General features: G+C 35.5%; 3 protein-coding genes across 5 annotated transcripts in view; 2 read left to right on the top strand and 1 right to left on the bottom strand.

Annotated features, from left to right (window-relative positions):
• The window catches only part of LOC130987205 (uncharacterized), a 698,101-nt gene that overhangs the window by 308,593 nt on the left and 361,849 nt on the right, over nucleotides 1–27,659 (top strand). The window lies entirely within an intron of this gene.
• Nucleotides 1,735–12,653, top strand: LOC130987211 (uncharacterized). The gene is made up of 2 exons (XM_057910859.1): nucleotides 1,735–2,163; nucleotides 12,076–12,653. Exons 1-2 carry the CDS (start codon nucleotides 1,996–1,998, stop codon nucleotides 12,586–12,588), a joined length of 681 nt encoding a protein of 226 aa, XP_057766842.1. The 5' UTR covers nucleotides 1,735–1,995; the 3' UTR covers nucleotides 12,589–12,653.
• LOC130987197 (bZIP transcription factor RISBZ4-like) lies at nucleotides 13,202–16,693 on the bottom strand. 2 transcript variants are annotated; one of them, XM_057910845.1, is made up of 6 exons: nucleotides 16,244–16,693; nucleotides 14,255–14,345; nucleotides 14,022–14,184; nucleotides 13,876–13,951; nucleotides 13,658–13,783; nucleotides 13,202–13,581 (listed from the first exon to the last, which is right to left on the bottom strand). In XM_057910845.1, the coding sequence occupies exons 1-6, from the start codon at nucleotides 16,445–16,447 to the stop codon at nucleotides 13,342–13,344; spliced, it is 900 nt and encodes a 299-aa protein (XP_057766828.1). In that variant the 5' UTR covers nucleotides 16,448–16,693; the 3' UTR covers nucleotides 13,202–13,341. The 2 variants fall into 2 exon arrangements, with proteins under 2 accessions (XP_057766828.1, XP_057766829.1); XM_057910846.1 differs by having other exon boundaries at nucleotides 14,461–16,643.

The following is a 27,659-nucleotide window of genomic DNA, read 5'->3' as shown; positions in this document are numbered from 1 at the left end:
TAAATCATAAATGGATAATTTAAACCCTACTAGGAAGTGTTCAAAATGATATATGACACTAATATGGTTATAAGTACTGTTTACCTCGTATTTGGGCAGTTTTTGCGTATGTTCTGCGGTGCTTTCGAGCGTGTTTTCATGACTTTTGCTTTGTATTTCACGTGCTCGATGATCTTTTTGGGTATGCTACTGTCGTATGCAGGAATTAGGAGTTACCGCGCGTGTTGGCATCGTTTGGAGCAGTTTCGGAGGAAAAGCTCACGGCCGCCGCCGTATACGGCGCCGCCGTCCCACGGCGGCCGCCGTCATGACTGCGGGCGCGGCCCCACGGCGCGGGCCGTGCAAGTTTTGGTGCGATCTGCGAAGGGGCCTCACGGCGCCGCCGTCCCACGGCGGCCGCCGTGCCTGTTCAAATCCGGCAGTTACGGATTTTCGTATAAAACCCATTTTTAGGGTTTTTCTTCACACCTTCGATCAGAACAGCCTCTAGGGCGATTTTCCACAATTTTCCTTTGGTTTTTAGAGATTTAAAACATCAACTTTCGTACTCGGATTCATTGGATTGTCGTTGCTTAATCGTTTCATTCCGTTGGATTTGTTTCACTCGGATCACTACGTTTGTAAGAACTCGATTGTTTCTCTTGGTTTTATGAATCCTTTAGTTTATTTGAATCTTTGTTTTATGCTTTTGATAAATGTGATGATTGGAGATCATTGTTGTTGAGTTTGATAATCTACGTGATTCGTAGTTCGTTGCTATTGCTTACGCTTTTCTTTTCTTGTTGGTGAATGTTTAGAGATTTCTTTTATGGTGATTAAGGTTTTCATTGTGCTTGAATCGAATGCTTGTTTTAGTTTTCATGCTTTGGTTTCAAATTGATTGAAGGTTATGAATATGATCGTTTGTTTAAAGCTCTAGATTAACACCCTAGTTGATTGGTTTAATGCTCAATTGCATGCTCTTAGTTCTTATATGTTTTCTACGTTAGTTAATGTTTCCTGTTCTTTCTGTTTATAGCGAGTTAGTGACAGACCCAATTACCCGATTAGAGTGTTTAGATTTCCTTTCAGTTCTCGTGAGCAATACGATTAAAGCCCTGCTAAGTCTTCCTTGTGAGACGACTTGAGTCACCTTACCACCCTAGGACGACCTCGTATAAATTCGAGTCCATCCGTTAGGTGTTTTTGGATGAGTCAAGTACCATTCGTACAGCACTGAGCATATGACACTAATAGTGTCATATGTGCCTAAAACATAAAAAATTGTCAGATTTTGTGTTTTTTCAATTAATGGTCAAATATTGTATTTTCTTCTTCAAAATAGTCGTTCGAGTATGTTGTTTCTATGCATATATGGTTTAAATGTGCATACATAGTTAATTAAATGCGTTCATAGACATGTAGGAATTGGCTAGTGACATTGAGATCCAAGAAATAAACAAAGAGGACTTATTGGTCCCAAGAGAAATTCAGTGGAATATATTAGTGGTAAGTGTAATTCCTTATTAGCAATTAACATATGCGTTACAAGATAATGAATAAATGCCTCTTGATGCAACCAATAAAATCAAAGTCGCTCCACCTTATGAAGAAGCTCAATTAATTAATATAAAAACTGAAAAGTAATTTACATTTTACACAACCAAATTTCGTCCTGATAAAATATTGTTGGTGGCATCCATTCTTCTTACATCATATATATATGCTTTGTACAAGCGATTGTCCAGCCACAATCCCACTCATTCACGCACACCAAATTTGGATCAATTTATGACCTTACTCTGTTTTCTTTTTTTTCCTTCATAAAATGATGTATACGTATATTAATATGTATGTAAATATAATTAAGTGCGTGTGACTATATTATACACACACTTGACACTTGTATATATATATAAGTGGGTGTGTTGAGTAAGTTAGCGAGAAAGTGAAGAAGGGAGAGAGGGAGAAACACCTAGTCCAGAAGAGATTTATATGTTTGAGTGAGAGAGAGAGATGGAATGGAGAGAGGTGTATCTGGACGTAGTTCTGGTGCCAATGGGGATGATGATATGCGTGGGATATCATATATGGCTGTGGCATAAAGTCAGAACCCAACCCTTCACCACCGTCATCGGAACTAATGCTCACGGCCGTCGATTTTGGGTCTCTTCCATTATCAAGGTACCCATCACCCTCTTATGTTATGTTATACTCCTATGTGAAAAGATAAATTAATATTTGATTAAAGTAAAAAACATACATGCACTCCGTCCACTACTTTAAGACCTACTTGTCTTTTTTTATCCGTCCATCAATTCAAGGCCTATCTATTTTTAATAAATATTTATTCATATTTTAATCACAAAAGTACACTTTCTCCACTCAATTCATGCCTTTTTGCTTTGACTTTAATAAAATGTGGGTTCATTTTCTCTACTCAACTAATAAAAATACATTTTTTCTTAAAATTCGTATTTCCTCTTCTAGGTCTTGAATTAGTGGACGGAGGGAGTGAAAGAGTTACACCCGGCGCACCAATTAGATTGGTCATTTTTATTTATATGTAAATTCAATCTCATTGGAATTTATATTAATAAAGGCATTTACTTATCTAATGTATTTGTTTTTAATAACTTATGCGATTTAGATGAAGTCCTTAGACCATAAAGAGTTATAAGATATGATCACGCATATGATGGTGATTATGAAATATGTCTTTAAAGCTTTGGTCTTAAAATAGTTCCGAGTGAAATAACTATTCAAGAAAAGGATATTGAATTGTTGGAATTAGCTCGCACATATGATACACACTCATAAGATGAGAATGTTGCGTTTCATCAACATTAACGTAGTTGACGTAAGTGTATATATGTGGGTGCTTGTTGGAGAACAAGTACACCGAACTGACCCGATAGAAATTCTTATATGGAATTTGTTTTATCGAAATAAGAATTACTATATTATGATAGTATACGATTAGTCCTTTGACTTGAGACACCATAGTAATCTTGTATTAGTTCTATTTCATTTTGATATATTTTCTGATTGCTAGTCAATCACTAAAGATTTTATGTTGGATGAAATATGAACTTATATGGAGATTAATGAGTGGTCAATAAAGAATCTATTACTTGTGAGACAAGAGAATTTCCTATAGTTTTCATTGTTCATAACTTGAAGACCTTGGCCAGGGCATAATGAATTATGATTCATTAAAGAGTTATTGAATTCAATTGAAAATATGATTATTGGATTATCTTGAGTTTTCGATTTAATTCCATACTCAATATCCAATTGGGAAATTAGATGATAGAAGGATTGTACGTGTATGACGATTCATAATCAAAATAGGTTTACTCGCTATTTCACATAGTGCTAGATGACCATGCTACTTGCTAGATGTTCCCATGGTTTATAGGTTCTTGAAATTAAATAGTTAATTTCAAGTGAATTAATTTATCGGATAAATTAAGTAAGTTGTAAAGTGTTACAAGCCTGTTACTGGTGCTAGTTGTGAACCTAAGAGGGTCACACACAATTTAGTAGAACGTGTCTGATTGATTCGATTTAATAGTTAAATCCAATTAATTAATTTGATTAATTAAATTGAGACTTGTTCTAAATTAATGAGTTAATTTAGATATTCAATTAATTTAGTTTTATTGAATATAATCAGATTAACAAGTCTGATTCTATATTAAATTAATTGGATTAATTTAATTAGAGATAAAGTTAATTAGATTAATTTTAAATCTAATAAAAATCAGATATATATATATATATATGGATATATATAGCTGTATCCGGATATAAGATATCCGGGTATTCTCCAGATTGGAGAAAAAGAAACGCCGCGTCTATTGAGTAGACGTAACTGTAGAAATAAATTAATTCTATAATTAAGGCAGTTAATTATAGGGTTAATTGGATCGTTTCTCTACAGAGTTAAAAACGATTCTACAGATTTCTTTTTCTCTCACTTTTTGGCTGCACGGTCTCTCTCCTTCTCTGAGCGACGCTTTCTGATTTTTCAACACAAGAGTGATTAGTTTTGCTAGCGAAAAACTTCTCACTCGACACGAACACTAAGTGTGGACTTGATAGAGGGGATACACTTGGATCCCTGCGAGCAACCGATTGCTTCCATTCCCGACATCAGCCGGAGAGCGAAAAGGTATGAGATTCTATTCTCGCTCTCTCATCATGTTAACGTGAAGTCGTTAATGCCGTTGGAATGAAATAATAGTTATTTCATTTATAATTTCGAAAAAAAATTATTTCCGCTGCGTTTTTCGACACGATCCCAACAGTGGTATCAGAGCCCGGTTTCACGTTAACGTGATGTTTTTGGTTCGTTGTTGGCATGATTTAATTGTTGATTATGCTTGAGTTTATTTTGTTATTCAAAGAGTATGAAGGAAATCTGAAAATTCGCATGGTTTTTAATGAAAACTTGACTGTGGCATTTTATCGAACACCTTATTGGCGTAAACTGAATGGTGATGTTTGGGCACGAAATTGCCATGGCTGGTCATGGCGTGCGACGCCATTGCCACTATGGGCATTGAGGAATGCCTTAACATGCACCATGTCACTTCTGTAGCCTATAGGAACCGAGATTTGTCTCGGTTTCGCTCAAACTCGCTAGGGCAATGGAGCACGCGAGTTTGGGGCTGAATGGTGCTGAGTTTTGGGCTGTTTTGTGAGCAGCCTAGGCTCCACAATGCCATAAGCATGCTGCTGTTGGGCAGTTCGCACAGGTGGTGCGGGCTTGCTGATGCGCTGCTGCGTTTCTGGCTCGCCCGCCACCTGTTCGGCGAAATGCCTCAACGAAGGCTGTTGTGTTGTGCAGCCTGTGTGCGTGCGTGCTGCTGTGTGCGTCGTGTGCAACTGTTGTTGCGGCTCGGCGTGCACAGTAGCTCTCACGGCATGCCGATGCGACTCGTGATTTTGACATTTTAGAGTTAATAGTTAATTCTAACAATGTGATAAAATTGTTTTATGCAAAATCAAAACTTCATGCTTTGAATAATGAAATAAATCATTAAATCCACTTGGTAAATTTATTATGCTTTATATCATGTGATGAATGTTAGCATGATTTATTTGGGGATGATCATGAGCCGATACCCATGTGATGGTTTTATTTGTTTTATGCTTTGGGTTTTAAAATGGGGACTGTGAGCCTCTTATTCCTTTCTATGTAATTGTTTTTCATTTATGCAATGAGTGTAGAATAGAAAGTGAGGTTTTTATTTTTCATTGTATTTTTGGAGGACGTTCGTGGCGAAGAAATAAGAGGAGCTCAAGGCCCATATATGTATGGGATTACATATGATGTAATAGATAGGTCTTTCATTTTAAAATCCCTTAGATTGTCCTTTGACCCGTTTTTGGCTCGAAACGGGTCGCTTAGGAACGGCTATGATCATCCCATCGCTTTATATATTTAGCATGTTTGCTAGTATATTTTTAATGCTTATTTGCGCGAATCATGTGATGATGTTTGCATTAATATAACCCACCTAGTTAATAGGTTTCGATGAGGTCTTGAAAATTAAATCCCCAAGTTTTTGAAACTTAAGTTATATTTCAAGTTAAGTTGGACAAGTTGAATTGGATTCATCGTTCCAAGCCTACCATCAAAAGTAAAATCATGAGATGCTACCACACTATATCACTTGCCATGAGTCATGGAGTGGTTTGGTGATGGAAAGCTGTGATTTTTACTAAGTATATAGATACTCATGGAATAATTTATCACTACGTTGTCCATGAGTCGTGGAACGCATTGATGCTTTATTTACATGAATGTTTGATGGGTATAACTTGACACTTAGTACTATATGGGCTCATAAAATTGAGGTGTATAGGAAAGGTGAGGTAAAATAATATTGAAGGTTATATAGAGATATAATTGTCAAAGAGTTGACTACCGATAAAAGTATTTCATGGGCTCATAGAATTGAGGTATGGAATATATTTTGTTGGGCTTCAATTCCCTCTAGGAAATTTGATTTCCCGAATTTCATTTGGGGTTATGGAATTTGAATAAAATAGTGGGAGACAATTAATAATTAAAGACCTTATATTAATTGAATATTTTTTTTCATCATCTGCTAATTTTCTGCGTCTTACTTGTAGATTGTCTGCACAATGTCGAAAAATCCTTTAACATCTATCCTTGACCAAAACAAACTTACCGGTCCTAACTATGTTGATTGGGTTCGCAATTTGAGAATTGTTCTTAATTGTGAAAAGAAGGCTTATGTCTTGGATGCCCCAATGCCTGAAAAACCTGCTGATGACGCTGAAGAAGCGGTGCTTACGAAGTACCAAAGTCATGTGGATGACGATTTGCAGGTTCGTTGCTACATGCTAGCATCGATGTCAAATGAACTTCAAAGGCAAAATGAAGGTGTGGCTTCGGCTTATGAGGTCCTTCTCCGTTTACAAAGGTTGTATGGAGAAAGTGTTAGACAACAAAGATATACGATATCTAAGGAACTTTTCCAATGTCGTATGACTGAGGGCTCTTCGGTCCAAACTCATGGGCTGAAGATGATAGCTCTCATGGAAAGGTTGGGATCTCTTGGAGTCGAGATAGAAGCTGAACTGCAAACTGATCTCATGTTGCAGTCTTTGCCACCATCATTTGACACTTTTGTCGTCAACTTCACTATGCACAGCATGACTACTAGTCTTCCTGAACTTGTCAATATGCTTATGACGGTGGAGTCCACTATGAAAAAGGACAAGCCGGTTCTTCTTGTTGGTTCCTCCTCCTCGTCGAAAGCTCACAAGGCCAAGACTAACAAGGGGAAGGGGAAGTGGAAGGGGAAGATGAAAGGTTCATCTAAACCAAACAAGTTGAAGGCACAGGGTGGAGTTGGGAAAAAGAAAGGGGAAAGTTCTCAATCCAAAGATGTTTGCCATTTCTGCAACAAGCCTGGTCATTGGAAGAGGAATTGCAAAGAGTATCTTGCAAGCCTGAAATGTTCAGGTATGTACTATGTTGAAGTTAACTTATCTGTTAACGATGCTTCGTGGGTATTGGATACCGGTTGTTCCTCACATCTTTGTAATGATTTACAGGTGATGGTGGAAACTAAGAAGTTGAGCAAAGGGGAAACGGTTCTACGCATGGGCAATGGAGCAAGAGTTGCTGCCTTAGTTGTAGGAACTGTTCACTTAGCTCTTGATAGTGGTTTTGAGATTGTTTTGAACAATTGCTTTTACGTACCTAGTTTGATTAAGAACATCGTCTCTATTCCAGTTTTGGATAGAGAAAGTTATGAATTTTCAATAAAGGGTGGAATATGTTCTATCTTTAAAGATGCTTCTTTAATCTATTCTAGTGTATTGGTTAATGGTCTTTATACTATTATGCCTCGAAACCCTGTTTTGCATGTTCAACAAAGTAAAAGAAAATTAGATGATCGTAGTTCCATAGATCTTTGGCACTCAAGATTGGGTCATATTTCTGAGAGAAGGGTGAATCAATTGTCTCAATTGCTTGGTTTTTCAACCGAGGAAAGGATGGCAACTTGTGAATCTTGTCTTAAAGGAAAGATGACCAAATCACCATTTGTGGGACAAGTGGAACGATCACAACATATTTTGGATTTGATCCATACAGATGTTTGTGGACCACTAAGTGTGGGTGCTCGTGGAAACTATCACTATTTTGTAACTTTTACCGACGACTACTCTAGGTATGGTTATGTGTACCTCTTAAGGCACAAATCTGAAGTATTTGAAAAGTTCAAAGAATTCAGACATGAAGTGGAGAAACAAACTGGCTCTAGTATTAAAATTCTTCGATCTGATCGAGGAGGTGAATACTTAAGCGGTGTGTTTCTTGATTATCTAAAAGAGAATGGGATTCTCTCACAGTGGACGCCACCTGGCACTCCTCAACTCAATGGAGTTTCTGAGCGCCGGAATCGAACCTTGTTAGACATGGTGCGATCTATGATGGGCTTCACTACATTACCTCTTTCATTTTGGGGTTATGCTTTAGAAACTGCAACACATCTATTAAATAGAGTGCCATCTAAAGTTGTACCCAAAACGCCGTATGAATTATGGTTTGGCAAAACACCTTCTTACAAATATCTTAGGATATGGGGGTGCACTGCTTATGTGAAGCAGTTAATGGGAGATAAGTTGGATATGCGATCCATCTTATGTAATTTTGTGGGATATCCAAAAGAGTCTATTGGATATTATTTCTATGATCCCTCGGAACAAAAGGAGTTTGTTTCGAGAAATGCTACTTTCCTTGAGGAAGAATTTCTGTGTAACAGAAGTAATAAGATTGTAGAACTTGATGAAACTCAAGAACCACAAAGTACTCCTGTTGTGGCAGAAAATACTCAATCAGAAAAGGGTGAATGTTCTTATACACAGCCCCGTGAAAAGTCCAAAAGAGTTTCAAGGCCGCCTGATAGGTTGAACTTATTGATGGAAAATCATGAGGAAGAACAACCTATGGATAATGATCCAAGGACCTTTTCTGAGGCAATTAAAGATATTGACTCAGATAAGTGGCTAGAAGCTATGCAATCCGAAATGGAATCCATGTACTCTAACGAGGTATGGATCTTGGTAGATTTACCAAATGGAATAATTCCTATCGGATGCAAATGGATATTCAAGCGAAAGCTTGGAGTAGACGGAAATGTGGCTACCTTTAAAGCTCGTCTGGTCGCAAAAGGTTATACTCAAAAGCAAGGAATTGATTACGAGGAAACCTTTTCGCCAGTGGTGATGCTTAAGTCCATTCGAATTCTACTTGCCATAGCTGCATATTATGACTATGAGATATGGCAAATGGATGTAAAGACTGCATTCCTTAATGGAAACATTGAGGAAGATATTTATATGGTGCAGCCTGAAGGATATGTATCTAAGGGGAATGAACAAAAGGTTTGTAAACTCCAAAGATCTATCTATGGACTCAAACAAGCTTCAAGAAGTTGGAACATCCGATTCGATGAAACAATCAAAACGTTTGGTTTTCATAAGAATCTGGAAGAGCCATGTGTGTATAAGAAAACTAGTGGGAGCTCGGTGGTGTTTGTTGTGCTCTATGTTGATGACATCCTTATCATTGGGAATGATATAGGAATAATGCAATCAACAAAGATTTGGTTGTCAAACCAATTCTCCATGAAGGACTTGGGAGAGGCATCTTTCATCCTTGGAATCAAGATCTATAGAGATAGATCGAGAAGGATGATTGGATTATCTCAGTCCATGTACATAGACAAAATGTTAAAAAGGTTTAGCATGGAAGAATCCAAACGTGGATTCTTGCCAATGAGTCATGGTGTTTCTCTCACTAAAGCTATGTCTCCTCAGACACCTGAAGGGAGAGAAAAAATGACACGTGTGCCTTATGCTTCTGCAATAGGGAGTATTATGTACGCTATGCTATGTACAAGACCTGATGTCGCACATGCTCTGAGTGTCACGAGTAGATATCAGTCTAATCCAGGCGAAGAGCACTGGAAGGTCGTAAAATCAATCCTTAAGTACTTGAGAAGAACTAAGGATTTATTTTTGATCTATGGAGGTGGGGAACTGAAACTAGAGGGTTTCACCGACTCTAGTTTTCAGTCTGATAAAGATGACTCCAAGTCTATGTCAGGATTTATATTCACTTTAAATGGTGGAGCAATTTGTTGGAAAAGTTCTAAACAAGAAACAGTTGCTGACTCCACCACAGAAGCTGAATATATTGCTGCATCAGATGCTGCAAAAGAAGCTGTTTGGATAAGGAATTTCATTCAAGAGTTGGGTGTCGTTCCTTCAGTTGTTGATCCAGTACCTATATACTGTGATAACAATGGAGCTATTGCGCAAGCTAAAGAACCAAGATCTCATCAAAGATCCAAACACATTATGCGAAGATACCACTTGATTCGAGAAATCATTGGTAGAGGTGATGTCGTTGTGGAGCGAGTTGCTTCAGCAGAAAATGTAGCAGATCCACTTACTAAACCGTTGTCACAAAAGGTATTCGAAGGACATCTTGAGAAGATGGGTCTAAGATACGCGGGTGATTGGTGCTAGGGCGAGTGGGAGATTGAAAGAGTTACACCCGGCGCACCAATTAGATTGGTCATTTTTATTTATATGTAAATTCAATCTCATTGGAATTTATATTAATAAAGGCATTTACTTATCTAATGTATTTGTTTTTAATAACTTATGCGATTTAGATGAAGTCCTTAGACCATAAAGAGTTATAAGATATGATCACGCATATGATGGTGATTATGAAATATGTCTTTAAAGCTTTGGTCTTAAAATAGTTCCGAGTGAAATAACTATTCAAGAAAAGGATATTGAATTGTTGGAATTAGCTCGCACATATGATACACACTCATAAGATGAGAATGTTGCGTTTCATCAACATTAACGTAGTTGACGTAAGTGTATATATGTGGGTGCTTGTTGGAGAACAAGTACACCGAACTGACCCGATAGAAATTCTTATATGGAATTTGTTTTATCGAAATAAGAATTACTATATTATGATAGTATACGATTAGTCCTTTGACTTGAGACACCATAGTAATCTTGTATTAGTTCTATTTCATTTTGATATATTTTCTGATTGCTAGTCAATCACTAAAGATTTTATGTTGGATGAAATATGAACTTATATGGAGATTAATGAGTGGTCAATAAAGAATCTATTACTTGTGAGACAAGAGAATTTCCTATAGTTTTCATTGTTCATAACTTGAAGACCTTGGCCAGGGCATAATGAATTATGATTCATTAAAGAGTTATTGAATTCAATTGAAAATATGATTATTGGATTATCTTGAGTTTTCGATTTAATTCCATACTCAATATCCAATTGGGAAATTAGATGATAGAAGGATTGTACGTGTATGACGATTCATAATCAAAATAGGTTTACTCGCTATTTCACATAGTGCTAGATGACCATGCTACTTGCTAGATGTTCCCATGGTTTATAGGTTCTTGAAATTAAATAGTTAATTTCAAGTGAATTAATTTATCGGATAAATTAAGTAAGTTGTAAAGTGTTACAAGCCTGTTACTGGTGCTAGTTGTGAACCTAAGAGGGTCACACACAATTTAGTAGAACGTGTCTGATTGATTCGATTTAATAGTTAAATCCAATTAATTAATTTGATTAATTAAATTGAGACTTGTTCTAAATTAATGAGTTAATTTAGATATTCAATTAATTTAGTTTTATTGAATATAATCAGATTAACAAGTCTGATTCTATATTAAATTAATTGGATTAATTTAATTAGAGATAAAGTTAATTAGATTAATTTTAAATCTAATAAAAATCAGATATATATATATATATATATGGATATATATAGCTGTATCCGGATATAAGATATCCGGGTATTCTCCAGATTGGAGAAAAAGAAACGCCGCGTCTATTGAGTAGACGTAACTGTAGAAATAAATTAATTCTATAATTAAGGCAGTTAATTATAGGGTTAATTGGATCGTTTCTCTACAGAGTTAAAAACGATTCTACAGATTTCTTTTTCTCTCACTTTTTGGCTGCACGGTCTCTCTCCTTCTCTGAGCGACGCTTTCTGATTTTTCAACACAAGAGTGATTAGTTTTGCTAGCGAAAAACTTCTCACTCGACACGAACACTAAGTGTGGACTTGATAGAGGGGATACACTTGGATCCCTGCGAGCAACCGATTGCTTCCATTCCCGACATCAGCCGGAGAGCGAAAAGGTATGAGATTCTATTCTCGCTCTCTCATCATGTTAACGTGAAGTCGTTAATGCCGTTGGAATGAAATAATAGTTATTTCATTTATAATTTCGAAAAAAAATTATTTCCGCTGCGTTTTTCGACACGATCCCAACAGGGAGAATATATAGTTATTGTAAAGTGTACTTTGAACATAAGTGTTTCCGTTATGTCCTACTTAATAAAGTAATGATATAGACTAGTGATCACTACACAGTATGAAATCAGTATGAGTCTTAAATGTAACTTATTTTATAATTATAATTATATATATTGAGACGAGCTCTGAATAAGTGGCGAGTATTGATGGATGGCAGGACAATGAGAAGAAAAACATTCTGGCGGTGCAGACCCTCCGGAACACGATCATGGGGTCGACGCTGATGGCGACGACGTCGATCCTCCTGTGCTCGGCGCTGGCGGCGGTGGTGAGCAGCACGTACAGCATCAAGAAGCCGCTCAAGGAGTCGGTGTACGGCGGCCACGGGGAGGTGATGATGGCGGTCAAGTATGTGATGCTCCTCCTCCTCTTCCTCTTCTCCTTCATCTGCCACTCCCTCTCCATCCGCTTCTTCAACCAGGTCAACTTCCTCATCAACTGCACCACCGCCGGCGCCGACGACGCCCTCACCCCCGACTACGTGGCCGACCTCCTCGAGAGAGGCTTCCTGCTCAGCACGGTCGGGAACCGCCTCTTCTACGGCGCCGTGCCGCTGCTCATGTGGATTCTCGGCCCGCTGCTCGTCTTCCTCTGCTCCCTCACTATGCTGCCTTTGCTCTACAATTTGGATTTCATTTTCGTCGCTCACAAAGGGAATCATTTTGTGTGACGCATCATGTTTCAATGCAATTAAACTTTTTTCAAATAAAATTGCAAACGTTGTCACTCCTTCCATCTTTCATTTCTTTATATTTGTTCATCTAAATCGCGCGCAATTATTTACTCCCTCCGTTCCAACTTAAATGGTGCGTATTCATTTTTGAACCGTCCCAATTAAAATGGTGCGCTTTTATTTTTGGTAATAATTTTACACTATAAACAATGTTGCCCCACACACTTTTACACTATAATCTTATTCTCCTTAAATCTCGTGTCGAAAGGAAGTGCACCATTTAAGTTGGGACGGAGGGAGTATTATTTTTTGGTAATGTATTGTTGAATTTAGCAGTCTATAAGGAGGTATTATTTATATTTGTTCATCTTAATATTTAAGCGTATATTCAAAAATTTTTAAGTATCTATGTTATGCCTAACATTTCAATAGTCCAGAATAGTTTTACTAGCCAATTTTGGGGCATTAGATGAGTATGATGTAGACATACATCAGGATGCAAGACTACATTAAATCTCTACTTTTGTTGATAATTAGTTGGTTCATTGTCCAATTTCATTTTAATTTGATTGAATTATGAATTTTTAGAAGCATATAAAGTCCATCACACTTGACACAGCAAGGAGAGGTATTATTAAATTTACCACCACCAAGTCCAGAATGAGAGTTTGACATATCCAAATATCCAAATACAAAAATCTGGTGAAGAAACACAACACATAAAAATGAAGAAAAGAGGGAGCTAAAGGTTCATTTGGAACTGGGGATGGGATCAACTTCCCAAGTCCAGATGTCCGGGACCGCATCTCCAACAACCCCGTGAAGCCCCACCGCTGCTGATCCTGAATACGTATCAGCACGAGCCCCCATCACCGGAGGAATGCCACTGCTGCTTATGTAGTCCTGTGGCGTCGTCAGATAGTTCTGGAGAAGATGGCTCAGGCTCGATGTCAATGACCCTCGAGCAACCATATCTTCTGCTAGCTTCACCTGCACCATTCATCATATACTACTAAGTCTATATCAAATTATGTAGAGCAGAGTGCTACCTCATAGCTATCACTACCTTGGCTCGTAGAGCTTCCACGTCTGATCTAAGCACGCGATTGTTTGTTGTCGAATCTTTGAATTGCTGAGTAGCATCAGCGAGTTGCTTGAACAGAGTTGCATTCTCTCCTCGTAATTGTTCTACCTATACAAAGAAAAAGATCATCATACTAATATTTAAGATCACTAAAATAGTAGAATAGTCTGTTTTAATAGTAAAGATTAGTAGAAGCTGACCTGTTGTTCAAGATCTGCTAAGTGTGCTTGCTTCCTTCGTCTAGAACGTCGTGCAGACTCCCGGTTGGAAACCATCCTGCAACCAAATTCTCACTGTCAACATACCATCATCGAGTTCTTTTCACATTGCCCGTCCCAGAGCGTACCTTTTGATGCGCTTGACATCAATAGGATTGGTGGTGGGATCATAAGAGCCTGCTTCTATCTCCATGTCCTCTTCGTCTGATTGGTCGTGTGACGAGCCACTGCTAGCGCCAACTGCTTGGTTATCCGCGCCCTTTGAGGTATACACGGACGTGGGGCTATCAACTGGAGAAGAGGATCAACTCAGACATAGAAACAAAACTTGTAAAAAGAAAAAGGAAAGAAGGTGACTTACCACATATGGATGACTGGGATTCAATCGGCTTCCAAGGCCAAACCGGAGGCTCTGCCAATGCATTAGAAGCTGATATTTCTCTACGGATTTCCTGAGATTCGAGCAGGCTGTATAGTGAGCGAGGGGTTGATGGAGAGGTGAAATATTGAGATGGAGAAATCGTAGATTGATGTAGTCAAATTAAGGGCATCGCGGTAGAAGTGTACCATGGTGTTTTTAGAGGAATAGAGAAGAATCAATAATTTATTGAACCTTCTCTTCAACAACAGAGAATCTTCAGAAATTCAATCTGGTAGGAATGATAAACTTATAATGTGCAGGGATATAACTATACAAAGTTGAGTAATAAAAACTGATCAAATTATCGCCTGCACAAGCACACTACAGCAACAAGGACAAAGCTATTCAATTCAAGGTTATGCATGCATCATCACTTTGCAAAATCTTCCAAATCAGTTACTCGAATTGCTTTACTAAGCGATCATTAAACATCGCAAACGCAATAGAGTTTAAGCAAAAGAATGCACATACGAAGCAAGTATACCTTCAGACTTTATGGGAAGTCTAAATCACTTTAGAAGTATACATATCTAGTCTTTTTCTTATGCCTTAGCATTACAAAAGAAAAACAGCTTAGTGTCTTTTGAGCTTGCAAAACTTGAGCTAAGTTCACATAGGATTTCAAATTCCAGCAAGAAAATGTTTCCATTTCTCTCAAGAATCTGTTTGGTGAAATGATCTCCATTTGTCTATGCAATAGCATATTACTTTTTCTATCAACATTTGAGCCCATAGATGTTGAATTTGGAGTGTTATTATATATTTGCAATATGAATAATAATTAGCACATATTATGTAATAGTGCCAATAGACCTATCCTAACCCTTTGCCAGATCAATGTTAGGACCAACCACCTACTCCCTCTCTCTCTCTCTCTCTCTACATGTGGTGTTTTTCCATGCCAAATCTAACAGCTAGAGGCCATTCAATTATAAACAAACATTAGGGGCAAAAGGTGTGGAGATATAGGATGACAAATGACATTTTAATAAACCCAACTCAGACTTTTGTCACCATCTAAACAAGCACCGACAATAAGCACACACTGATCTCAGTGTGCTAACAATATTTTATAACAGCCAAAAATATCAAGCTCCTTGCAAGAAAACCATCTACTTCAAGAAAACAACCGTGTTTTCACATTTCCCTTTTCGATTTTTGAAAAGAGCGTTTCAAGATTCTTCGAAAGAGAAACGAGCTGACCTAACATCAACACCATGAATGCCAAAAAGGAAAGTGCTCTTTGCTTTGGAGATTACTAGAAAAAGAAAACGGGTCAATGCACACACACATGAAGCTTATGTGGTTTGCTTTCAAATTGCCAAACCATAAAAGATAAAAACAATACTAAAGCAACATGAGCTTTAATAAAAGCTAAGCTTCACTTTAAAAACCTTGACTCATAAAGATCCAAACATCACTTTACTTTGGCACTATTGTTTTACATTAGCCTATCACTTTTTTCCCCAAATACAGAAGTTGAACAATAACCATTCATACAGAGGCGGCCCACAGTGAAATTTATCAAATCAAACAAAAGTTACAACAGGAAAACACTATTCAATAAAGAAAAGATATGACAGAACAAGTGCATCTTTGACAAAAAAAGTTACAAAATGAAATCTTGAAACCTCATCAAGCAAGTTGTCTCCTGAAAATTCTTTCTTGCTCTTTATTCTTTACTTAATTGCAATAATCAATTATTTCTACAGCTCCATAACAAACCCCAAGTAGAAGTTTCAATAATATCAAAACTTACATATAAAAATCTAGTAACTGAAACTATGGGTGGAAAACATTCTATGAATGAAACAGACACTTCCTAAGTCCTAGCCATGAAAAAAAAAAAAACATATTGAGAAGATAAGGAATATCAACAAGATATTGAAAATTTTAAGAAAAGAAAAATAGTTGAAGTGTATAACTAACCAAATTCTTGAAAGGAAAAGTGACATGATCAGCGTGGTCCATGGCAAAGAGAGCATGATAGGAATCAGAGCCTTCAAAGTGATGAAATTTTCTGTCGTCTTCAGAGGCAAAAAGTTCCTGAAGAGCTAATTCAGATTGGCTTTTCTTCATGTCGCTGCAGCCATAGATTGAACTGTTCTTCAAAATCGTTTTCTTGTTATCCATTGTAGATTGCAGTAACTGGTTCACCTTTTGTGTGTATTTTTTTTTTTTTTTTTTTTTTTTGTTGTCTTCACTCACAATTGTGTCTGTGTGTGTGTGTGTGTGTGTGAATGAGAGAGAGAGAGAGAGAGAGGGGAAAGGGGAGAAATGAAGAGAGGGATGTGAAGTATATAAGAAAAGAAGAAAGGTAGGTGGAAGTGAAATGAGGAAGAAGCCAAAGTGGCTTTTGTTATTGAAAGAGAAAAGGTGGGAATCATTGCATGAAGTCACATTATCATGTACTTCTTTTCTATGATTTTACTTTTTTACCCTTTCTATTATTTCTACCATTTTAATGCCATTCCAAATTCATAAGACTTTTACAATATGATATTCTAAAGAAAATATTACAAAACTAATAGCTCTTCAATTCAATGGGATCTTACTCTTTCCATTGTATAAACATTCAAAATAACAAAACAACGTTTCTCCACAATCTCCAATAAATCATAATTTTAGTGGGAAATTCTGTTAAATCCATTTCACAAAACAAAAATCGACATCATTTTGTTCATATTGACAATCTCAGTATTATATTTGATTGTCAATTGAATTTTTAGAAGTCGAAATTCAAGTACGGGCTAAAATTGTCACAATTCAACTCATGAGATTAAGTTGAATTTAAATTATCATAAAATCAAATTTATGAGATTAAACGTGTTAGTTATACTTTATTACTTTATACGAAATATTGTATATGAGCCGAGCAGATCTAGTATAAATGAGGAAGCAAGTAGGGTATTACCAATTAGGTAAGTTATACTTTGAGTTGCGTGCTCCGCACACCCCTTCTCATAATTTCGTCTTCTCCATTTTTATCTGGTGCTTTGAACTAGATCACAAAGGTGTTAATATATGGACAGATTGTCGTCCACTTTGTGGTCTAGTTCAAAGTGTTAGATAAAGTGGAGACTGTCGCAATCTGAGAAGGGGAACATGAAGTATGCAATTCTAAGTATTAAGACCATCTCCAACCCTGCTATATTTTAACTATAAACGCTATTTTTGAATTTAAGAATATTAAAGTTGTTGTATAAGAGTGTCTCCAGCCCTAGAATCCCTTTGGAGGCTATAAGGGGGGTGGTCCCCACCTTAGACCTTGCGCTCTCCAGCCTAAAGGCTCTGAAATAGACTCTAAATTTCAAATCTAACATTTCGTTTAAATTAAATTTTAACATTACATTAATTAAAATAAAATATCGTACGTAAAATAAAGAGAATATGGTGCCGGATGGCCATATTGAAGATACAAACTTAAATTTTGGCCCCTGATTGAAAAAACACAAAATTTGGCCATTTTTTTTACGTGTTTGGACTGTTCTGTCCTTAATTAGGGCGAACCGGATTCGGTCGAATTCGAGTTTGCGCGCGGTTAGGCACATGTGGTATTATTATAGTACCATATGTGCCAACCGAAAAAAAAATTAAGTAAATTGGTACAGTTATATGATCATTTTAAACACTTCCCCGTAGGGTTTAGATTATCCATTAATTTAGGGTTTAGATTCCCCATTTAGGTTTTAGATTATCCATTTAGGGTTTAAATTCTCCATTTAGGGCATGTTTGTTTGTCAGGAAAGTAATCTGAATTGGGATTGTTATTCCCAGGAAAATGATTCCATGGAAAATGAATCCTAATAGATTCATTATCCAGTGTTTGGAAATATCAAAACTAATTGTTAGGATTCTGGATTGTATCATTAAATAAATATATTTAATTAATATATGTAAGAATTAAAGTGATATTTACCCTTAATTTTCAATAATTCAGAATATAATTTTCGAGGTTTAAAAAATTATTTTCAATAATTCAAAATATACTAATTGATAGTGTGAAAATAGTTCGGGGTTTAAAGTGATATTTACCCTTAATTTTATAGTAACAACAAAGTACATAAATTAAGATTAACTAAATGATTTATAATTCTAAAATTAAATTCATTTTTTTCTTAGATAATAATAATAATAATAATATTAACAATAAGTATGATTCATAATTCTAAGAATTAAACTATGATTTCTTAAAATAATTCATGAATTAATAATAATAATAATAATAATAATAATAATAATAATAATAAGTATAAATTCATAATTCTAAAAATTAAAAATTAAATGTTAATAATAATAATAATAATAATAATAATAATAATAATAATAATAATTTTCATTTTATAAAAAAATAATATTGGATATATATGTAAGTAAGAATCCTGAGAATGAGGAAAAAGAATACCTAAGAAAAGCTAGGAATAAGAATCCTGGAAAGTTGTACTACTTTCCTTGTTTTCAGGATTCTGATTACTTTCTCTATCTGACAAAAATTTAACCAAACGCAAGAATTTAATATTTTGGAATCAGATTACTTTCCCATGACAGAATCCGTGCCAAACAAACATGCCCTTAGGGTGTTGCACGAATGGTACTTATGGTCATATTAGTGCAATTAATACCATATACTCTGTTATGTAGTGCTGCACGAATGGTACTTATGGTCACATTAGTGCCATTAGTGTCTTATACTCTGTCTTATGATCTCTAGTACCATTCGTGCATGGCACTATTGACACTAATATGGCCATAAGTACCAATTTACTTAGATTTTTTTTCTAACCATATGTGTCTAACCTGCGCGCAAACTCGAATTTGACCTGAATCCGATCCGCCCTAATTAAGGGCAGAACAGTCCGAAAATGTAAAAAGTGGCCAAATTTTGTGTTTTTTCAGTTTCTGACCATATATATTATGTTTTGTAGATGAAAATGGTTAGATCAAAATTCGTCTCTAAAATAAAATAGGTGTAATTATAGAGGGCAGAATTGAATTAAATTTTTTTCTCAAAAGTGGTATTGGTGTGCAATGGTCATTTAAAGAAAATCAAAAAAGCAAATTTCAGCGGATTTTTCATTTTTTCAATATGAGCGTGTGAATATCTTCTCACTTGCACTCAGCCCTATTCTTCGGCCCCACTTCGAATCGGGGTGGTGCGTCAACTTGGCGCCGCGGCTCTAGCGCATCGGATCGAGTTGATCGCATCCCCGATGGAGATCCTCTAATATTTTTTTCGTTTTATAAAAAATTATCATATTATAGATGACGTAAATTTTAATAAAGTATGAATAAAATTATTAATAGAATAAGAATCTCATTTTAAAAGTGAGTAAAATTATGTGAATTTTAATATTATAAATGAAAGTGACAAATTAAGTGAGGAGGTGGGATTGTATTAGGATTTAGGATCCCAATTTTCCTAATAAACCTATTAATTAATGATATGGGTGGGACATATAGATCACCGACCTCTGAAAAAGTTGAAAGTGTGTGCAACTAAATTATTAACATTGCCACTGTCAACTTTTGGGGGTTATTCTAGGAATTTTGTCCTATCATATATAAGTTGTGTCAATAATTTGTATATTGTGACGAACATTCTCTCCATATATAAATTTTGATATGCCACGCGATTTATATATATTTGATAGTATTAAGTTTAGTGGATTAGATAAGACAATTTTATGACATGATTGATTGAATAAATTTGATTAGATATTTAATTTCAGGAGTAATTGTACGTAATTTCTAAATTAAATTCAAAATTTAGAAATTGCATTTATTTTTTAAAATTTTCTCAAAATTCATAAAAAAAAAAATTCTAAATTTTATTCGACGATCAATTTTTTCCCGTGTAACTGTAAGAAATGACACAATGGCTAGAAATGATATTGTAGTCACCGGAAATGACACTTGAATTAAAAATTAGCACTTGGATTAAAAAATAATATTTAAAAAAATTCCATTGTCGTCTTCCCCCTTCCTCTAACCCAAATCCCACCCCCGTCGGAGATATTCCTCAATTCTGCCCTCGTCGTCTTCCCCTTAAAATTAACACTTCTCCAACAAAATCGACCTTCCCCCTTCTCCTAAAATCAACACGCCTTCGCCTCTGGAATTTGACGAGGCCGACACTTCAGCTGTTGACGACGAGCAACAATGACCAACAAAATCGACACTTCTCCAATCGAGTGGTGAGGTCGTGGGAGGGCGCCGGATTTGACTTTCTAATGTCGCAAAAGAGCGCCGGATTCGAAGATTTGAGGAGGCGAATATGGTGAGGTCGTGGGAGGGCGCCAATTCGGTCATAGTGAGGTCGCAGGAGGGCGCCAGATTCAGACAAGGTGTTCAGCCGCCCGGAAAAGAGGGGGACAGAGAGAAGGGGCAACGGTGGGTATCGACAGGTTGAGGGGAGGGATTTTTTTAATTGTTTTATTTTAATATTTTCAAGTGAATTTTTTTGTACAAGTGTCATTTTTGAGTTTAAGTGTCATTTTCGACGGTCACAGTGCCAGAAAATGAATGGCTATGAATTTTGAGGAAATTTTAAAAGATTAGTTGCAATTTTCAAATTTTAAAATAGGTTTTGGATTTACAGACAATTAATCCTTAATTTTAAGATAGTGTTATATAAGTTTGGTCTTGGTCTATAAAAATAATTAACCTTAAATAATATTAAATTAATTCAATTATGAACAAAATTTGAACTAATTTAATTTTGAATAATCCAATACCTAAGGTTAATATATACTTAGTCTTACCCCCCCCCCCCCCCTACTGAATGTGGATCAATTTTATTTATATTTTACGGCCCCAATGATAATTTTATATTAATCCAGTATGAGTACCTAACTATTACATCATATTTTACCTTTAATTAGAACAATTCCAAAATAAAATAATGTTAGATATTTATGGACATTGTTGTGTAATAGTAAACCAGCATCGTTTAAGCTCTTCGATTTTCAAATCATTTTAAATTCTTTCGTTATACGTTCCATTTTTGCAACCAAGGGCCTTTCTATGCTGAGGCACCTAAAAATTCTCTTTCGTGAGAGGTCTTAAGTTCAATTTCGTCTACGTGTGAATAATTTTCACATCTTTATGTGGGTAGTGTCCCGCCTGCGTGCGATTGGTTGTTTCTCACATTTATTTTGGTGTAGAAGTCGTAGTGTTCTGCTTGTGCGTTTTCCTACATTTGTGTGGTATAGAGGTCCCGTCTATATGTGGGTTGCTGATTTAATTATATGTTAAATGCATCTTGTAATACTTAAAAAAAAAACTTCTTTTTGTATACGAATGCCATATTGCATTTTTTGATGCCATATATCAAAAAACAACTTTTTGATGGCAGATTGAAAATTCATTTCTCTTTTTTCTTTTTTTCTTTTTTTTTTGTCTTGAGCCTTTTTTTATTATCAAAACCAACCCTGAATTTGTTTATCCAAGTATCAAAAAAAAATACTATATGTGACATTACAAGAAAAGTATATATAGGTATGGGTGTACGCCTATATCAATAGAGAATGCATCAAATGACAAGGATTCTTAAAATAAAGAAATGAGATTCATATATATTAAAATTTTACAATTGAGATTAATTATATCAATTGCGATCAAGAACAATATTCTGACGAGGATTCAAATTTTAAAAATAACAAAATTTTATCACATTAATAATTTACTATGGTTATTCGTACATATTATGATTGATTAAATTCTACAATTGAGATTAATCATGTCAATTGAGATTAATAACAACATTATGACCAGTGTTCAAATTCTAAAGATATATAGCGAAATTTTTACTACATTAATTTAATATGGTCGTACGTTATAAATAATTTGTTCGTTATTGTCTTATCAGTAGATCTTAAATTCAGATCATAAATATAACAATTATATAATCTATTTATCTTATTTCTTAAGATAAGGTGCATTATGACGCTAGCCAACCACTGTATCAACATATGTAAATGTAGTATAAATACATCTATCTGAGAAATTCCCCAAATGAGGAGTGAAAAGTTTTATAATTAAAGAAATCAAGTTTGATAAATAGCTTTTGTTGTTTATCATTGAGCACGAAGCACCATGGTGGAACAGTAAGTGAGTTGATAAAGTAGGTATTTCCACATTTGCAGCTTTGAGCATCCTTGTTGATTAAGAAAAGTTATTTTATTTTTATTCTCCACCATCCAATAACTTTCTCAGTGTGGAAGGCGGCTGTGAAACCGAAACATTTTTCTCTTTTCTAATATATATATATATATATATATATATAGGGGCCGCTCCAATGAGACCCCCTAATTTTAGTGAGATTTAGGGCACGATCTGGTGCGTTTATTCTATCAATCTTATGGCTGATATTGTATCTGGAGGGTGATTTTTTTTGCAGGGTTTGAATCCTGGAGGGAGCAGAATATTTTAAATTTTGTTATTCATCAGTATATACTGCATTGTTCATCAGTATATACGACCATGTTCATCAGTATATATGTCTTATTCATTACGAATTTTTTAAATTTTATTTTTCATCAGTATATACATCTTGTTCATTAGATATACGTTTTGTTCATTAGTATTATATGTCTTATTCATTGTACTCATGTTACACGAAAAATAGGGGGTCTCACTGGAGCGCGCCCCTATATATATATAGGGTAGTGTTAATATAAAAACCTCTCTTAAGATGAAAACTAGGAACCAATTTAAAGCCATTGATTTAAATAAAATAGAGGGCTGAGATTAAACTACAGATGCACAATTTCGATTGCATAGATGCACAGTTTCAATTGCATAGATGCACAATTTCGATTTGCTTGAGTATTTTGCATTGTTGGTTTCAAATGCATAAATTACATATTTTTTAAGTGCACACTAAAATATAATAGATGCACAGTTTCTTTTGTTGACTAAATCCTAACCATTAGATCTAATATTTAAAAGGTCAAGATTAGGTTCCTAGTTCTCATTTTAACAGAGGTTTTTATTAGAACCTCTTCCTATATATATATATATATATATATATATATATATATATATATATAAAGGAATCGGATTAAATAAAAATTATTTTTAAAGTATAATATGAGAACCATATTTTTCAGCTCTTAAATCGATTTGTGGTGGATTAGCAGTGGCGGTTTTGAGGGTGTGCGGGGTGGGCGACCGCACAGGGCCCCGAAAAATTGAGGGCCCCCGATTATATATAGGTCTATATATTTATATATACTTAAATAATTGAAAAATAAATAACTCTATTAACTAGTTCAGTGGAAAGATGCTCTCTTCAAGTTGTGTGGAATCTTGTTGATGTAGGTTCGATTCTTGAGAGTTACAATTTTACATTTTTATTGCTTTGGGGCCCTTTTCCTTCATTAAGTGGTGTGTGAAATTGATGATGAAAGTGTTATTAGTGATTTTGTTTAGTTATAATTTTATATTTTTATTGCTTTGGGGCTCTTTTCCTTCATTAAGTGGCGTGTGAAATTGATGATCAAAGTGTTATTAGTGATTTTGTTTCAAAATTTACAAGGAGAGCAACACTTCTAAGTAAATGTTTTAGTTCTTACATGCTTATTGTGTAATAAAATAATAATAATAATAAAAACTATCGCTCGATAATATATATTTTTTTGTTTTATATTTTTGATACATTTTTAACTATAAAAAGGGCTCGATTTTAAATTTCGCACCGGGCCTTCCATAGGTTAGCCCCGCCCCTGTGGATTAGGATGTCAATCCAGCTTGAAACTTGTGGATTGACCTGACTAACCTGTCAATTAGGGCCCGAAAATTATAACTCGAATAGCCCGACACCCGATAGGGTTGGCCTGAAATCCTAGAAGGCTAACCCAAAAATAATGTCTTGGCTGTCTCTTAGTGAATTGGTATATGATGACATGAAGTTTAGGTGGTTTTGTAGTCGGAACATGTTTTACTGTAATATATATGGTTGGAAAAGAGAATCATCAAAATGTATGGTGGTGGAATTATAGTAGAAGACTAGAAGATAGCAAACAAACATGATAAATCCATTCTTCATGATGCTATATTTATGATTATGACATTAGTGTTGGGTCTATTGCCTGGCGTCTTGAGAAGAAGGAAAATGGTGGTGTTGGTGTATACATTATGACATTACTTCCCTTGGAACTCGATCGTCAAGAACTAAGACTGGTTTTGTTTTATAAGCAAAACTGTTTTCTGAGTCTTGGTCCCACTGTAAGTGCATCTCGAGCTGAGATACTATTATTATCCATACAAATTAAATGAGCTGTTTTGATGACAACAGACATGACCAATTGGCTGCCAAACTTGTATTTATTACCTTGATGTTTTATAGGTACAAAGTTGTTTCTGGAATGTTTATTTGATTGTACAAGAAAAAAAGGTTGGTGTGGGATTTAGACGTGTCAAGTTTTGCCAGATTTTTGTTGCATACTCGCATATTCTGCTTCCAATTTTTGCATTGCAAGTAAAGTGGATTCTTGATTGCTTATCATATAATTTGATTTCCCACCTGTTAAGATGAGTAATTGGGGTTCCAATTTTTTTAAACTGAAATGAATATAATGGTTCATTCCTATATTTGTTTTAGCTTTCCCAGTAGGGTTTGAGTCTCTCTCTCTCTCTCCGTCGCACTTTGCGAAGCTGAAGTTGGTGCAGCAACTGATTTTTGCTCATCACTAAAAAGCATTTAAATATGAAGTAGCATGCTAGACATTTTTTTTCCACCGAAAAGTAAAATAAAATAAGCATGCTAGAGATCTACTACCGATTAAGAAGTCTTTTTTATTTGACAGAGATTAAGGAAAGACTTTGTGAGCGCATGTTCTCGTAATTTTATTTTATGTTTTTGATTGATACTTGTTTCTTCTAAACTAGGAAGATTTAAATCCCTATACATCTTTTAAAAAAAGAATTAATTAGGTGAGTAATACTTTAATTGATAATTAACTAGTATTTCCAAGAGAATGAACAGCATTCTTGTGTACACGACATGCAGGTAAGAATTTACACAGACTAAGCGTAACCCTAATACCTTAAAAATGGTGAAAAGCACGTGGTTGGCAACGTTTAGTCTTGGGATGCGTTGTCGATTAGGGAGTTGTGGATCACACCTCCGCCGGCTATGATGAGGGTGTCGTCTCCGCGTATGGCCAGCTCCAACACTTCAGCAGTTAACTACTCTAGAATTAATTTAAGTAAGAAGATCAGTGGCGGTTTTGAGGGTGTGCGGGGTGGGCGATCGCACAGGGCCCCGAAAAATTGAGGGCCCCCGATTATATATAGGTCTATATATTTATATATACTTAAATAATTGAAAATTAAATAACTTTATTAACTAGTTCAGTGGAAAGATGCTCTCTTCAAGTTATATATGTGGAATCTTGTTGATGTAGGTTCGATTCTTGAGAGTTACAATTTTACATTTTTATTGCTTTGGGGCCCTTTTCCTTCATTAAGTGGTGTGTGAAATTGATGATGAAAGTGTTATTAGTGATTTTGTTTAGTTATAATTTTATATTTTTATTGCTTTGGGGCTCTTTTCCTTCATTAAGTGGCGTGTGAAATTGATTATCAAAGTTTTCATCATTGAGATTAAAAAAACTCTCTCAGCCCCAGCATTATCCTCAACATCAACAGATCATAGTCAAGGAATTCTTGTCCAAACATGTTACAAAAATGGGATTCATCCAGAAAATCCATTAGTGATTATTTATAATAATTCAGTGTAATTGACATTAGTTGATTCTATTATCCCCTCAATTCTGAGCAAGTTTTTTTCCGCCTTCTCAAATTCTTAGAGTTTCTTACTTTTTCCTTCCCTTTTCTGAGTGAAATCTAAGTTATTGGTGGAGATAACTCATTTCTAATTACACGAATACATAGATAATTCAATTCAATATTAATTGATAATAATAATAATAAAAGAAACGTAACACTATAATTTGTAAGCCTACCTGAATCAAATTTGTCTGTTTAAATTCGGTCTTTGAAATGCTAAATCATAGAGTATAAAAATAATGGTATGTATATTGCATGCAATATGCAATCTCTATAAATTAGGTCACGTATAGTATGATTTAAAAATCACCTTTATAGTGGCTAAAATGTGTTCCGGCGGTGCTACCAGTAGCCAAGAAACTTCTCACACCAGACTTGGAGGTGGCGAAACTTGTCAGACAGCTGCCCCCGCGGCGCTAAACTTTTCAGAATCGAGATGGTGACTGGAGCTGTGGGAACATTAACTACTCCTGCAACATGAGGAAATGTAGCGGTATGATGCCTACTCCTCTCTCATTGTGTTTCTTACTCTTGATGTTCCTGTTAACTGCAGAAAGAGAGACTAACAATTTAAAGCTGTGCTTTTTCATGCGCCTGGGCCTCAAAGAAATGGAAGATGAAGATAAAAAAGAAAATGAAATGTCAGGGTTTGTGGAAGAAATTGGGAATTTCAGAGGCATCCACATGTATAGCCAATGCATTGAGAAAAGTTGCTATGGGAAGAAAGACGTTTTTTGTTTATGTTTTCTATTGCTTTAATTGATGTTGCTACAAAGTTCCTTGTTTACATATAGCTTCTTGTGTTTCAAGAAAAGATCAGAATGAAAATATCTAATTTCTCTCTACCTATTCTATATTTTTCTCTCTCGTCTACTGTTGTATCCGATGAACAATTTGTATGGTTTGATCATGGCTGAGAGTGTATGGATGTGCATGTATCATGGGTTCCTCCTATATAGGCAATGCATACTAGCATTAGGCGAATTGTTTGGCCGGTAATGGGACACTGCAGACGAGAATTCTGAAACATTCCATGTTGTAGGTTGAACTCAGGGCCCTGTGTTGTTGAATGAAAGCAAAACTGGTCTTGGTAGGTCTCTGGGGAAGTTAAAATGTAAAATTGGCAGATTTCTTGTGTGCCAACTTGATGGGAAGAATAAACAGAAATAAAGATTATGCATGCATATTGCACTTTCTGCTTACTTGTTTTCTGTCTAAAGTTTTGCATTGAGAGAAGAGGAGACACACACCACGCACAGTGAGCACAAACCACATGCCATCACCTAAAGTTGCATTTCTTAGAGGGCTAGACTGTCTCTTTTCTTGATTAGTATGCTTTATTCTTTACAAGGCATTTTCAGTATTTCATGCTATTACTTGTGTGAGTGGAGCTTTGAGCCTAAGATAATTATACTTAACATTTGGAATGTAACTAACGAAACGTCCAGTTTCTGCCACTGTACCCACAAGGAATAACAAGCAAGTTCTCGCTGTAGCTGCATATTACTTTTTCTTCGTATGGGGCAATCCATCCAACAAAACGTGAGCAATC

This window comes from Salvia miltiorrhiza, chromosome 5 (assembly GCF_028751815.1).
Source record: "Salvia miltiorrhiza cultivar Shanhuang (shh) chromosome 5, IMPLAD_Smil_shh, whole genome shotgun sequence".
In the NCBI taxonomy this organism is placed as follows: Eukaryota; Viridiplantae; Streptophyta; class Magnoliopsida; order Lamiales; family Lamiaceae; genus Salvia; species Salvia miltiorrhiza.
The sequence above is the reverse complement of the archived record's forward strand: the minus strand, read 5'-3'. Positions and strand labels throughout refer to the sequence as shown.

Bases quoted from the DNA above. Each gene is read 5' to 3' on its own strand.
- LOC130987197 (XM_057910845.1), bottom strand. From the start codon at position 16,447: ATGGATAACAAGAAAACGATTTTGAAGAACAGTTCAATCTATGGCTGC. The intron at 14,185-14,254 runs GTAAGTCACCTT...CCTCTTCTCCAG, and splicing joins ATCCCAGTCATCCATATGTG to TTGATAGCCCCACGTCCGTG. The intron at 13,952-14,021 runs GTACGCTCTGGG...ATTTGGTTGCAG, and splicing joins GATGTCAAGCGCATCAAAAG to GATGGTTTCCAACCGGGAGT.
- LOC130987211 (XM_057910859.1), top strand. From the start codon at position 1,996: ATGGAATGGAGAGAGGTGTATCTGGACGTAGTTCTGGTGCCAATGGGG. The intron at 2,164-12,075 runs GTACCCATCACC...GATGGATGGCAG, and splicing joins GGGTCTCTTCCATTATCAAG to GACAATGAGAAGAAAAACAT.